The 15,887-nt window shown below is 40.2% G+C and overlaps 1 protein-coding gene across 3 annotated transcripts in view; it reads left to right on the forward strand.

The window, feature by feature from the left end:
• Nucleotides 1-15,887, forward strand: part of dnah5 (dynein, axonemal, heavy chain 5) — a 111,211-nt gene that overhangs the window by 61,650 nt on the left and 33,674 nt on the right. For all 3 annotated transcript variants that reach the window (XM_044359873.1, XM_044359874.1, XM_044359875.1), the window contains 9 exons: nucleotides 22-129; nucleotides 1,110-1,224; nucleotides 1,952-2,128; nucleotides 6,437-6,640; nucleotides 8,106-8,285; nucleotides 10,708-10,845; nucleotides 12,757-12,892; nucleotides 13,330-13,511; nucleotides 15,683-15,817. In XM_044359873.1, the coding sequence (XP_044215808.1) occupies nucleotides 22-129; nucleotides 1,110-1,224; nucleotides 1,952-2,128; nucleotides 6,437-6,640; nucleotides 8,106-8,285; nucleotides 10,708-10,845; nucleotides 12,757-12,892; nucleotides 13,330-13,511; nucleotides 15,683-15,817 (1,375 nt within the window). The remainder of the gene's footprint in view (nucleotides 1-21; nucleotides 130-1,109; nucleotides 1,225-1,951; nucleotides 2,129-6,436; nucleotides 6,641-8,105; nucleotides 8,286-10,707; nucleotides 10,846-12,756; nucleotides 12,893-13,329; nucleotides 13,512-15,682; nucleotides 15,818-15,887) is intronic.

Below are 15,887 nucleotides of genomic sequence, written 5' to 3' on the forward strand. Positions count from 1 at the left end.
TTTAATCTTATTTGAATCTAGATACAGACGCTCCACCCATGTCACACCCAAGTCCTACCTTTCCTTCATTCAGGGCTACAAGACCATCTATAAGGAAAAGAGGTCTGAAGTACAGACCCTTGCCACCAGGTAAACAGACTTAAAGGATTAAGTGAGCTAAATCTCTATTGTTCTTATAATTACAATGTTAACACATAGCCCCTTTTTAGCCTTTGTAGAATTTAAAGTGGCATCTTTCCACCATGGCCTACAATTCTCCAGTCCCCTTTTAATGATGATGCATCTACTGGCAGAGCTGAGGGACTTTTTCATGCTTTCAAGCCAGCAACTAAAAGGGGTTAGGAATCAATGCCTCCACTTTTGCATGTACAATATGCTAATGTCTACATCTGTTGAAATTAGGTTAGGGTTGTTTGTATAAGCCTTGTGTTTAATGGATAATATATAACAATATATACAGTTGTCAAAACTTTAGTCTGTAGTCTAGTCTTCTTCTTAATAATTATTTGTGGAACCGATAATAACTATATTACAGATTGACCACAGTTATCGACTCCCTAATGGCACCAACGGTGATGGATGACCAGGATGCATCCTAATGAAGGAGCCAATGCAGAACTATCAGCTATGAGTCATGTTTTTAAAACATCAGTACAATATGAACTACACCATTAAGTGACACCCTGGATCTCATATAACATAAAATCTCTGTACTCCTTTTTTTATGATTTTGAACTTATGTCTGCTTATCAACTATTCCCTGAGCCTCCGAAGATTTATTGGCAGCTGCTGAAGGGATACCATGACATTTATATTTGTGACCTGTGTTATTTTTCTTCACCACATATGCTACAAGCTCACCAGGAGTGTAAAGCTGTTTACCTGATAAATAAAGTTCCAATATTTCCACCACCTGATGCAGGGAGGAACTCATAATGTCATGTACTTCATCTTAAAAGTTTTGTCTGCAGTTGTACATATTAACAACAATGTTGTGCAGACATGCAAAGGTGCCTCCCAGATAGTCTAGTGCATAGTAGCAAGGTGCAAGATGCAAGCTGGAATTACAGGCAGATTTACTGATAATGTTTAATATTTCTCCTGTTTAGGATGAACACGGGTCTCCAGAAGCTGAAAGAAGCATCAGAGTCAGTAGCAGCACTCAGCAAGGAGCTGGAGGTGAAAGAGAAGGAGCTACAGGTCGCCAATGACAAGGCTGATATGGTATGTTTGTTTGTAAGATCAGTGTGTCAGGAGTTGCATATGCTTTCCAACGATTTTTTTAGTTGGCTTGAAGTTTACTTACATTTTAAATTGAAATTTTGGATTGAAACAGCAACACAGCCCATAATTACTTGTGTCTGTGTATCTTATGGATTTGAATATTTGTTGTTCTGGTTATTCTTGGTTATATTTTACTGTATGTGGAGGGACATGTGCATGTACATGAACATTGACAGCAGTGAAATTAATGGTGAACCAGTGAGTTAGTAAGTGAATGAATAAATGAAAGTAAATGGCTGTACCAACCAGGCAGTGTTGTAATATTTCAGGAATAAATAAAAATTAAATAGAGTGAGGGATTCATTCTGTTTAGTGCTGGAGTTTGTTTGATATCACCTGGGAGGTTTCAGGTAGGTATTTAGGATCTATTTAAATTTTATCTACTTAAGTGATGAAGGTTCTGTAATGTGTGAAATAATGGTCCAAGATGTGCAGTGTTCCAATTACTATAATTAGTGTCCATGTCGAAATTGCCTGCGTGCCCACATTTATGCTCATATGTATCAAGTCAATATGTGTTTGCTCAAAGTAAAGTAAGACAGAGTCTACAGCAATGCTTAATGACACCAGTCCTTTTCATTTTGTTGATATTGAAGAAGGCCTGAAAGTAGAGATTCTTAAGTGTAATGGCTATTTTCATTTGTTTTTCATGCTTATGCATTCACAGGTGTTGAAGGAGGTGACTGTCAAAGCCCAGGCAGCAGAACGAGTGAAGGTGGAAGTCCAGAAAGTGAAGGACAAGGCCCAGGCCATTGTAGACAGTATCTCAGCTGACAAAGCCATAGCTGAGGAGAAACTTGAAGTTGCCCGGCCTGCACTTGAGGAAGCCGAGGCTGCACTGCAGGTATGGAAACAGCAAAGCTGCCAAGTCTCACACATTGACTGTGAGACTCGCGCAATTGACACTTTTCACATGCTCTCACACCGCATGTCCATTTTCTCAGGCAGTGAAAAACAAATTCATAACTGATAATGAAAAGAGGACACTGACAGCGCACAGACAGACAAGACAGAGCAGCACAGCACAACAGCAGCAGGGGAAAGCGAGAAATCTACACAAATCTATTACATTATATGTATTCCCATGCATCCTGCTCAGAGTAATCTCAGTTGGCGGCTCTTTTGTCAGCAGCACAGTGACTCTCCCTCTCCTCTTGTGCCGTTTGCACACAGGCAGGAGTGAGAGTGAGTTACTATGGTTACGGGGGTGCTCTGTGTCTCTGTTGCTCTGAAACTTTGTTGCGATTCCCAGTAATAGGTTTTTAGGTTAGTTGTGAGGCCATTTCCTTCATCCAAGTTGTTTGTACTTTGTTGCAATTGCTAAACCTTGAAGATGGCCTTGTGAGTATTGAGAATAGCAACAATCAGGTTTAATTATCCAAATCACATTGTGATGTGTTGTAAGATTATTTCATTTAGACAAATTGTTTGTCCTTGTTTGATCTGTTTGATGGCCTAGTAGCCTGCAACCTACTACCATTTTAGGCTACATAATGTTTCTATAAATATAATTTCAAATATGAAATAGCCATTCTTCTGATAATCATTTCCTGTCCTGATCCACCCAATTATATTTTGTGTCACAGCCCAGCTCCAGACTGTAGTGAAAAAGGGAAGACACACAGGTATTCAGTATTACAAAAGTAAATTTATTTAAAACAAAGTACTCAAAACAAACAAAAATAACAACTGGGTGGGATAAGTCTGTAAAGTCAGTAATGTAGGGAGTGGATGAGGGAGTGTATTGTGTGTGGGTGTTGTATGGTGAAACAAAGGAAAAAGAACCAAAAAGCAACGCAGGAGTGTGTGGGCGAGAGAAGAGAGAGTCTGAATTGACAGTTTCTCTGGCTTAAAACACGGGGCACATCAGGCCCAGGTGTGTCCCATTCCTGCTAATCAGTGTGCCCTCAGGAACCTGCTCCTGCAGACAGAGAACAGGGCAACAATAAAGAGAGCAAAACGGAGTCACAACTGTTCTTGATGCGTTCTTGGTTTTCATAGCACCCTCAATCTAACTAATCTAGATTCCTGCAGGTGGCTGTTTCTTGACTTAATCCAAGAGGTTAGGTGGCGTAGATATGCAGGAAATTTGTTTTAAATTGCAATTTTTTTCTGGACGAGGACCCCTAAAACCCCCACTAATTACGTATCTTTCCAAGTTTGTTCCCTCATTTTAAAACATAAGCAGATGCCCATGGTGAAGAGCACTGATCTTACTGATCTTACTATATGTTTTGAAGAAAAATATGTGTAATATCTGGAGTACATATCAAAAAGACTACCTGATAAACACAAATTAGCAAAAACAAAAAGCCTTATGAAAAAGGTGTTGGTTCATAAAGTTGGTTCATAAATCTCACTCCAAGCTGAAATCAAAACTTGTACAAACCTATTTCGTAAGTGAAAAGATGATGGGCTTTCCACACAAAGTATTCATACCATATGGTCTTATCTTGACTGATATAACTATACTCTTATTATTATTATTAACAAGCCTCAGTTCCTGCATCACTTTCCTGGATCCCAGTTACTTTTAAATCCCACTTAGTGTATAGAGCGCTGCATGCTCTTGTTGCATGATATCCAGTCTCCATACTGCACTGCATACACACCATAATCTGTCATATGGTGACAGATGTTTGTCAGTGAACGCACCAAAATTTAGGATCTCCCTCCCTATTTTTATATATATATTTTTATATATGTATCTGATTTCTTGTCTTAACTGTATGCATGCTGTTGGAAGAATAACTCTGTATCTTTTTGGTGAGAGCATCTTTTCTTTGTTTTCTCCGTCAGGTATTGTCTATCCATCATTGCATCACTATCCTGTAAAACACTTTGGGTCATCTGTGTTTTATTTAAAGCTCGTTATAAATAAAGTTGACAATGCTCCATAGCGCTACTAGTGGTTAAAAACTCCACAGGATACCTTTTAACATCTTTTTTAAATTCATAATTCATTTTGATATATTTATTCAGGTTAATTAATATATGTGTACAGTATGAATACAGTATTTTTATGGCTGTATTTTCATGTTCAGTGACCAGTTTCATTCAAGCCTATCATACAATGCCACTCATCATGATGTTCTCTGATGCCACTGTATGCTAGTTGTCTCAGCATAAATCTGCCCTAAGAGATAACCTGAGGGTGAAAAAATCGTCAGTAAAGTGTGCGTTGGAGCAGTTTATTGTGCTCCCCTGTGTGACTTAATGCCTCCACCACCAATATTTGCCTTGCTCTCTCGCTTTGTGTTGCTTCAAGGTGCCACTTAGAGCCCTCTGTAACTAGCTGTGTGTAGCGTCTATAGTTAGCATGGTGCTCTGGGGCCTGGAGCTACGTTGTAATTAAAGCTGTCCTCCTGGGTAGATGGTTGCATACAGATTTCCTATGGCAGGTCCCTGATTAGAATTTTTATCTTGCCCCTTATATTTCCAAATAGGCAACCCTTGGGCAGTCCCTTTGGATTGATGCTCATGCAATTTGATCATGTATATTTCAAGTGCTACAGAGGGTTTTTAATAGAGCTGTCTCCTAATGTTCTGTGGAGTAATTTACCAAAGTGACATTGTACAACCTGGATGGATGAGATGAATCTATGCAGACAGTGTACAATATTGTTTATAACTACTTTTCTATAGCTTACTCCTTTACTGCTAGTTTATAGCTAGCTGTAATATTAGATATTACTGTAATTATTCACAGTTTTGTCCCATTTGGGAAAACAAAAGTTTTTCTGCTCATTATATACTGTGTTCCTTTAACTTTGCTACAAATCAACACAATTATATGGCGATGAGTTTTCATAACAAAACTACAAAATATTTGTATGAAACAATTGATTTCAGTCTTTATTTAGTTGATTATGATTACAGATAAGTTAGGTTATTTATCATTAATTGACTTTAGAAAAAGATCATCAGGTTTGCTCACTGGAGATCCATTTTTTATTAATTGACTTAATGTGGACCTTTGCCTAACCTCTTGGTGCACTATGGTGTGAAAAATTCTAAATCAACTTTTATTCTGCTTTCCAGCAGAAACCCTAATCACTAATACTTTATTGCTGGAATAGCAATCCCAAGAAATGAGTTACTTGAGCTCAGGGACCAAAGATTAATTGGGTTGCATGGGATAGTATTAGTTCGTTACTTTCATGTGAAGCAATATAGAGAATAACAATTAGGAAATTAAAACATTCTAATTTTTTTTTTACTGTTCTTCATGTAAAGGAACCTGCACAAGACTGATTAGCTAATTGTGATCAAGCAAGAAGACAAACTGAAATTGCAAATTAGCAGTCATCTTACTGAGACACTGTCATAGACATAGAGAGGAGATTAGAGGAGAGGAGTGAAAGTAGAAGTAGATGGACCAGGCTGTCTGCTGGCTGACTCTCTGGTGGGAGATTCACACTAAACTTGGGCTAATAAAAACTGAGTGGAAATGGAACAGAGAGGAGAGAGCAGAAATGAGGAAAGTGCAAAAAGGAGAAGAAAGGAGACAAGCGGGCAGGGGGCCTGATGAAGCAGCCAAACACTCTCACTGGGACATTTCCTTTACTCTCCAGCTGTCTCTCTCTCATTTTAATCAGTCCCTTGAGGTAATTCCTTGTCCTTCTCTGTCAAACTCTGCTTGTTCTGTTGGATTCTGTACTTACAGTCTTCATGCTTTCTTTATTTCCCTCAATCTGTCCCCATCAGCGCCTCTGGTTGTTTCCACTGCAGCAATGTGTATAATATAGGTCCTGTCCATAGAAAGAGGAAATGAAAAACACATTTTATTCTTGGCTCTCATCTCAGTTAATTATCCATCCACTCACTTCATACTGTAGCGCACCCTGTGTACATGCAGTTTGCTTGCCTGTTAAAATCCCCTCTTTTAATTTACCTTTTCCTCCCACACATTTGCTGTACTCCCATGTGTACAAAGAGTAATTATAACACAAAACTAAGTTCCATATGACAACACAATACCTTACATGGCATCCTGACAATTGGTTTATAGCGCAAGATCAAAAGAATGATATAAAATCAGCCTGTGTAAATGTAAAACAGTATTATGCACTTTAAAACAAGACTAACGTGATCCATGTTGTCCCTGTCAAAATTCTTCTCACCTCTGTTTCTTCTCCCTCTGCCCACTCAGACAATCAAACCATCAGACATTGCCACGGTACGAACACTTGGCCGCCCTCCCCACCTCATCATGAGGATCATGGACTGCGTGCTGCTACTCTTCCAGAGGCGGGTCAACACAGTGAAGATCGACCCGGAGAAGAACTGCACCACGCCGTCATGGCAGGAGTCCCTCAAACTCATGACAGCTGGAAACTTCCTGGGCAGCTTACAGGTACACTCACTAATATCACATTTGTACAGGTAAGATTGAAGGATGGATGCTGCATAGGACCAGCTCCCAAGTTCCCCAAAACACATGATTTAGAAGATATTAAAGAGTTATCCACCAAATAAAATAAAGAATTAAAAAAAAATAAATAAATTGTACATATATTACTGGAAGGACAAGACTCAGCTCCAAGGAATCATATATAAGGGCTTATTCCCAAGTTTCTTATGTTGTAAAATTAAATAAAAAACATAATTTTATGTTGGTGGTTATATACCGGAATAGAATCCTTGCAATAATAATATATCCTTGTGTAAAACATCCTGTTTTAAGATGCTACAAGTACTGCCTGGGTGCATTTCAGTATGCAGCACAATCACTGCCTGCAGCTTGACTAATCAGTGAATTGTGTACTCCAATTTAATTAGCTGTTGCTGTTGTTATAGCTACCTGTTCTGTTTAGGGATGGACGTCGGCCACAATGCAGTCTCAACCTTTCAGGCAACAATCACACAGCGGGTCATAGTACTTCATAATCTTAATTGGTATTTATGTTTGTAACAAGCAGAAGAGGGAGGAGATCACAGCCTGTGTCAAGTGTACGCTCTTGTACATTAAGCTTTAGAGTTCAGAATCACAGGTTTGAACCAATCAATTTACTCACCTTATTACTGATCGGTTAAATGTTAATTTGTTGTAGTTGGAGTCCAGGGAAGGGTGATTAAATCAGGATAATGTGTAAAATAGACACAGTCAGTGTTAAGACTTTTATAGTCTGGGATTTCCATAATGTTTTCTTACATTTTCCTCAACTTGTTCCACTTTTACTTCTGCCTCATCACCCAGTTCCTTCCTCTACCTATTTCTCGCTTCATCATTTCTGTTAATCCTGTCTCTTTTCTGTCATAAAGGCTACCACCTCTACGCCAGCTCTTTTATCTTACCTTGTGCATCTCTGTATCTTCAAGCTTTTTGCTGTCTGGTCTTTTTCTGTCTATTTTTTTTCTTCCTCATCTACTCTCGCACACTCTTTTTTTTCCTCTTTTGTGTTGTGTTCCTCTTAGATTTCGCTGTCCCTCATTTCAGCTTCTGAGCTGCTCTACTGTGTTTTCCTCTCTTTCTCTTTACACTCGGTCTTGCTCTCCCACCCTACCTACAATATCTTTCCTTTTATTTCCTATCATTTCCTCTGCTACCTGCTCAGCTGTCTGTCTTTTTTTTTCCTCTCTCAATCAACACAGCTCTGTGTATCTTTGTCATTTCATATTTTACATTCTTTGTCTTCAAATAACAGAGGCAGTGCACTTTAAAGTAACATGGCTTGCACTCATTTTTTCTGAGTTACATGTATGTTAATATATACTCTTTGAGTAATGACTGAAATAAGTCTTGGTGCTCGTAATTCAAATCATTCCTCTTCACTCTCCCCTACCCTTCCTCTTTTTCTACCCCTCTCTCTCCCTTGCAGCAATTCCCCAAAGACACCATTAATGAGGAAATGGTGGAGCTACTGCAGCCCTATTTTGACATGCCTGACTACAACATTGAAACAGCCAAAAGAGTTTGTGGCAATGTGGCTGGCCTTGCATCCTGGACCAAAGCCATGGCCTCTTTCTTCTCCATCAACAAGGAGGTCCTACCCTTAAAGGTAACATAGTGTAGTAGATCTAAAACAGTGGTTCCCTGTACTCTTTGTAAACGGTATATGACACTAAAATGATGCTAAGAACTGTTTGTGTGAAGTTTTCCTTGGTTAAGCAGACTCATAGACAGTTGAAATAGTAGTAGACACAATGGCAACTGTTGCAGACTAATACATATGTCAGTCTCTTAAGATTTTATCTTAACACACACAGACACACACACATATTGCGATGCTATTACCTATCAGCGTCACCAACGACACACACACATACTTGCAAACATACTCTCTGGTCAAAGTCCCTTGCCTCCCACTCTTCCACACTGATGAATAAGGAACATGTACTGCGAAGCAGAGCAGTTGTTTTTCTGTAGAAGAGCTCCAGGCTAGAGAAACAGCACAGACTGTCTCTGATATGAAAAGGATTTATTCATATTCCTGCATTTTGGCATTTAGGCCTTTATCAAGTCAGGTTTCCAGGGCCAATTTGAATTTAATCCTTTTAGAACGAACCCAAAAATGGATCTCCCCAGGCAGAAAACTTGGTCCTGAAACTCATTGTAGCAGTCAAAGTCACAAAAGTAGAGTGGGGCACTGGAAGATCAAATGCAAAAGAACATACAATATTAATCACTATCTGGTGATTAAGATTGCTGTCTGCATTGAAAGAGTTTGGTTGCTGTTTATGAGTGAACATCAAAGGACTTATTTTAAGATCATATCTTAATCATATATTTGGTCAGTGTTGTGTATTCCCATGAAAATGTATTATTTGCTAATCTGTTTTTGGAATCGGCATCAGATAAAATCTCCACAAGTCACACCAGTATAACAGTTTTTTAAATAAATTAACTTTTAAAACTCTTCTGGCTTTCTGCTAAAAATGAGGGAAGTGACTGACGTATCCTTTCTTACATTCAAGCTGCACTAATTAATTGCTCCTTTGCACCAACACATCAGTGCTTCTGTCAGTATTTATTTGTTTTTCCGAGGCATTATGCATTCCATAACCACAGGGCTTCTGACAGCAGAAGGGTGCGAAGCTAAATACTTACATACAAAATCCTTGATTAATAAGGTGCACATACATGCACAGTACTGGAATTAAGTCTGGAAAAACAACACTGTAAGCTATACTTCACCAGCTAATAGCTGTTTTTACCTGCTCACTAAACACAGTGATTTTGTCCAAATGTCCCAAATCCATTTTTTTCCAGTTTATCCTCTTGCCAGTGCAGTCTGTGGATGTCTGATGTGTGACGATCATACAAAAGCCTCAGCTGGCAGAATTCAGTTATACTTTTGAATTGAATTTACCACAACTTTGCCTGATGATCACCCCTGCCCTCACTGCTGTCAATGTGTTCTTCCTTGTTACTTGATTTTCTTCCCCCCCTTGTTACTAGATCCATTTTCCTATTATTTAGCCCTCTGCCACATCTAATATTCTCAGTCTTCTCTGCACCTTTATGTCTCTGCTTAGCCCTGTTTTTTTTCTAATAACTCATCTCTCCCCCTTTCCTCTTTCCTTTATCAGCTCTCTCTCTCTCCCTTCATACTCTCTCATTTTCTCAATCTGTCTCTTTCACTCACATGCACACTCACACGCTGTTTTCTCTTATTCTCTACAACCTCCATGAGAACTGCCTGCCTCTCTTCTTTGATCCTGACCTTTTGCTTCATCATGGAACATAGCCTAGCAAATTGATTTTCTGGTTTCCAGCTCAGTGGTGGCCTCCCTTTAAGCTGGCCTGCCAGACATCCAGACAGATAGACAGCTGCACAGACAAACAAGCAGAAAGACAGGCAGGGATGTTCCTCTTCTCTCAGATGTCAATTAATATTAAATGAACGCTCCAGACTTCCTTCTCCCCCCCCCAAGCCACCCAAACACACTCAGACACACGCACACTTAGACATCACGCAGACAACTCTGCTTTCCTCATTTCCTCTTGTAAATCTCCATTCTTTTATCTCCAGTTTGTCTATTGAAGCTTTAAGTCACTGTGTCTGCATCTGTGACACGCCTTTACACTTTGAAAATCTTTCTAGAAAATATTTACCTTTTCACCTCTCCACTTTCTTTCGCTATCTTGCATGACCTGAGCCGTTTTACTAATCATTTCTTTATCATCATTATTTCATTCCTTCTGTTTTTCATAGTGAGTATCTGGTTATAAATAAAAAAACACCTTTTTCTCTCTAAATGGGGAGAAATGTCCTGGAATTACTGATAAACCACTCTCTCCTCACCTGTCCCCTCTCTGACTGTGTCTGTCTGACCCTCTCTATTTTTTTCTCTTCCCCTCTTTTTCTTTCTTGGCCATCCGCCCAGAGAACTGACCATGTCCCCTGTATGTGTTTTATGTGCAATAAAGGCATCACTGCTTTCTCTGTCTCTCTTTCTCACTCTTCCTTTCTTTCTCAGGCTAACTTGGCAGTGCAGCAGAACCGTCTGGCCATAGCTAATGTGGACCTTCAGAAGGCTCGGGCTGAGCTGGATGCTAAGCAGGCAGAGCTGGATGTGGTACAGGGGGAGTATGAGAAGGCCATGATGGAAAAACAGGTCAACAGCTTTACTAACTTCCTCAAAAAACACAAATAAAGATGGAAGTTTGCCACAAAAAAAGGAGCAGCATATGCAATGACATTTGAAACAGCAACTAGATCATGTGACATAAAACTGATGACAAAAATTATTTAAGGTGTGCTGCTGATGCTATATCTTTTTTCCATGATTTTATTATTTGAAAAATGTAAAAATTACTTGAGACATGAGGTACATTGCACAAACGGTGGCTTATTTCCATTTGAGACCAATTAATGAACATAAGTAAACATCTTATACAACTGGACATCTACTGAATTACGATATTAATTTAGTTTAGTCAAGTTTTGATAGCACATGACAGTTATAATACTGCATCACATTTTTCTTTCATAATTCACTTTCTATTCCATATTATAGTTTGAATTCACAAGGTTGGTGCATTGTGGTTTATTGATTCAACTCATAGCCTGGAACAATGAGATTTCATACAGTATCTCACCTTATTCCTGTCATCTCACAGCAGGAAAACACTTTCAGTATTTCAACCACAGGCTAAAACATTCTGTGCATGTATAGTGAGTGGAAAAAATGGAAAAGGTGACCTTTTAAAAAAAAAAAAAAAAAAAAAAAAAAAAAAAGTCAGATGGCCTTACTGAGCTAAAGTTTGTCACAACTATCTCGACCTGCATATTAAGAAAGGCAAACGTAGTTGACAGTCTCCTAAACTTACGTTGTCGTGACAACAGTGCCATCTGATGCTATTTATGATCAGGATGCTATCTGTGTGTTTCTTAGAAGTAGGATGGATCAGTTTCATTAAGGTTTGGTTTGATATTGATGTTTTAACCGTCACTATAATCATACAGGTAATACAGTGTTATCATATCACAAAGGTGGACACTCTGAACATGACCTAAAGACTTGTGACAACCTGCAACAAAAATGGAAAATGGCTCATTGAGTGTCATTGACCCACTTGAGTTACCCAAATCTTTTTCACTTTTTAAATGAATGCAACTAACCCTAGTGATACACTGGTGTGTGTGTGTGTGTGTATAGGTTTGTGAGTGTGTCTTCTGTGTTTGTTTTTCATCATCAGCACTCTCTGTTCTGTGATGAATAACAGCAACTTAATGAAACAGTATGTGCATCAACATCAACTGATTAGGAAATCTGGACAGCTCAAGTTGAGTCTTTTTATAATTTTGTGATTAAGACGCAGAGCTGTTCATCTCCGGGGGCCAAAAGTGAGATTAAAGGGCTCGCAGCAGAAGCGTTTGAGGCTCAGACAATGGCTGCTGACTTTGATATGCGTCTTAATTGCAAGAAAGCCCGACACAGACAGTCTTTATTGATGAAACAGATGTTATTGCTACTGGGTAAACAACCTCATTATTGCCTGTGAGCGGTTGATAAAGAGATGGTTGTGATTAATGGCTTAAAGGTGCTGTTGACCTCTTGGTATATTTTTAAAAGGAAAACTAATTTAGACAGTCAGATAGGATAAACAGGCTGACAGGAAATGCAAGCACATTCATCAAAGGGTGGGAGGCTATCCCAGCATTCAATGGGTGAGAGGTGGGTGAGAGGAAACTGAAGGACCTGAAGGAAACCCGCACAGTGGTGGAGAGAACATGAAAGTCTTTTTTTTTTTATGTCAATGAATCAGTATTGTAGTTGATTCACCAAAACATTGAGTCCTATTGGACTGAGATTAAAGACCATCTCAAGTCACAAAGGACACTATTATTTCGACAGTGATATGAACATGTACTCTTTGTCCATTTACATTTACTTGATCGGTATAAATACGCACAGACAGACAGTTGGATGTATGGTTTGATGAAGAGACAGCTGGACAGATGCTGAGGGCAAGCAGACACATCAACCTACTGACCTGTTTATCTGCCCTCTCTCCCTTTTTAGACACTGTTGGAGGACGCTGAGCGCTGCAGACACAAGATGCAGACAGCTTCCAGTTTGATCAGCGGTTTAGCTGGCGAGAAGGAGAGATGGACAGAACAGAGCAAAGAGTTTGCTGCCCAGACCAAGCGCCTTGTTGGTGGGTTACAAAGCAAGCTTTAAAACTTGTTATTCAAAAAGATGCAACTTAATAGGCTCTATGATTTAAAAACATGGATTTGCAAATGTTATTTGAATAAAACACATAAAATTCATCACCCTTGTTGGATGATTGTGATAAAACAAGAAGGTATACTAGGCTATGGAGTATCCTGGATGCTCATTCCCAACAATGTGTTCTAAATGTCACTTTTTGATTTGTGACTAATTAGAAATGTTTAATTAGTTGTATGCATTTTAAGGATTTTGTTTTTACTCTACTAAAATAACCTGCCACACTATTGCTTCCAAAATGAGCTGTTTTCTGATTGTGCTGGCATTACTCAAGATCTAATTAGTTGCTACAGTTACACATAACCAATGTGCAGGGTGTCTGTCACTTGCACATGAACCAGCAGCTTTGTCGTCTTGTTCCAGGTGATGTCCTCCTGGCCACAGCGTTCCTCTCTTACTCCGGCCCTTTCAATCAGGAGTTTCGTAATCTCCTGCTGAGTAACTGGCAGCGGGAGTTGAAGCTGCGTCGGATCCCATTTGGCAACAACCTCAATCTGACTGAGCTGCTCATTGATGCGCCCACTGTCAGCGAGTGGAACCTGCAGGTCGGTAATCTATGTCAGTAACCAACTGCATCAGCAGAATGTTCAGTGTAAACTGAGATTAGGTCATGTGTATAGCAAGTGTGGTAGAGAGAGAGGGAGCAGGTGTGTGACGGCGGCTCTCAGACCGAAGTATGAAGTTAGCTGTGAGCATCAGTGCAATGTGTGTACAGTTTAGGCTATTTGTCAGTGAATAAATGCTCCTAATGTAGCTACATTTAGAGATGTTTCTGGTGGAGCGATATGTCTGCCCGCTGAGCCCCATTACTCAGCAGGAGTGATGAGTGAATTTTAAATCCTTAATTACAAACCAGTTTGCTGTCTCTTTCCAATGGATCTGACACCCCGCGTCTCTGTTCTCCATATGCCTGCTCACCAAAATTTTGCTCTGTGCTCGATAAGAGTAGTTAACGTTATGGATCTGATTTGGATTGTGATATTAAAGATAAGATAATAATGTTAAACGGAACATGATACTGTGATATTGTTGCACAAAGCACAGACGCACGGACTCACAATATAGATGAAATATCAGTATAACCAGCAGAGGCACTTCTAGAGAGAAAGAATTACAACCTTTTCTCCATGGAACATAATATAACCTGAACTTTTTTGTCTCCTTTCTATGAAAACAACTTTAAACTTGAAGTTTTAAAATGTGATGCCTAGCAATAGTTACTATTTAATTATCATGGGCACCTGACAATATCCTTCTATGTTTGATAAATGTATTCATCATTTAAATACTGGATAATAGAGCAGAATAGGCTAAACTGGGTAAATATTTCAAAGAAATACAAATTAAATAATATTAGTTCAAACTAAAAGTGAAAGTGAACCTCACTCCTGGGTATGATGATGAGGGACTGCTGGCAAGCTGCTGCTGCGCCTCCCCTCGCTGTTTTCGCTGTTTTTCGCTATTTTGATGTTTCATATCGACGAAGATTGTCTCCATCTGTTAGATTCGGCTGCTCAATCTAACACTCTGCGACACTGAAACAGCAGTTAAACAGTGTTTACCTGTCTGCTGCTACTGCCTTGCCACCCGTTAACCAGAGGCTAACTTCGCCGGCACAAGGCTCACCTGTACGGGACTTCTGTGGCTCCTCTCCGCACTCTGTGGCCAGATAGTCTGCTCTGGTGTGCCCCACGAAGCACACCCGTTCAGACCGGTCCGCTGCCACCCTGCCAGCTCTTCTGGATGCTTACCTGCGCCCACGGACTGCTGTCAACGCGGAGGACATCTGGAGCTGGATGAGCAGGAACTTCCTGAAGCTGAACGGCAATAAAACCGAGGCCCTGCTCATGGGCTCCAAATCCACCCTCACCAAATCCCAACTCACCCCAGCTCCACCCATCATCATCGATGGATTTCCTGTACCCTTCGCCCCCCAAGTCAAGAGCCTCGGCGTCATCCTGGACAGCACCCTTTCATTTGCACTCTATATTCAAAACATCACCCGGACCGCATTCTTCCACCTTTGCAACATCTCCAAACTCCGCCCATCACTGTCCCAATCCAGCACCGAAATCCTGGTTCACTCATTTGTCACATCCCGCATTGACTACTGCAACGCCCTCCTCACCGGACTCCCCACCAAACTCATCAACAGACTGCAAATGATTCAGAACTCAGCTGCCCGGATAATCACCCGTACCAAATCATCCGACCACATCACCCCTGTTCTCATCCAACTTCACCTGTACAATACCGCATCCACTACAAAAACCTCCTCCTCACCTATAAAGCTCTCCACAACCTAGCCCTGACTTACCTCCGCAACCTCCTTCATGAATACACTCCCTCCCACACCATCCGCTCAACCCCTACTGGACTCTTATCCATCCCCACATCACACCTCAGTACCATGGGTGCCCGAGCCTTCAGCTGCTCAGCACCCAGGCTCTTGAACTCTCTCCCCCCACATATAAGACAGTCAGACTCCATCACCTCATTTAAGTCCCACCTCAAAACTCACCCGTTCAAACTGGCATACTCTCTATAACTGGACACTGTGCACCTCACCTGTTTTTATGCTGATGTTTTGTTTTAATTGATGTTTTTTTGATTCTTTTATTCCTTGTAAGGTCACCTTGGGTGACTTGAAAAGCACCTCCAAATAAAATGTATTATTATTATTATTATTACTTGTCTTTTTTCTTTATTCTTACAGGGGCTCCCCAATGATGACCTGTCCATTCAGAATGGCATCATTGTCACCAAAGCAGCACGCTTCCCTCTTCTTATTGATCCCCAGACGCAGGGAAAAATCTGGATCAAGAACAAAGAGGCCAGGAATGAGCTGCAGGTATCTGTACCTTTGCATTACAATATGTTCCTGGGTATGCTGCTTCTACATTCTGTAATGTATGATGAGG

Source organism: Thunnus albacares, chromosome 8 (assembly GCF_914725855.1).
Source record: "Thunnus albacares chromosome 8, fThuAlb1.1, whole genome shotgun sequence".
NCBI classification, from domain to species: Eukaryota; Metazoa; Chordata; class Actinopteri; order Scombriformes; family Scombridae; genus Thunnus; species Thunnus albacares.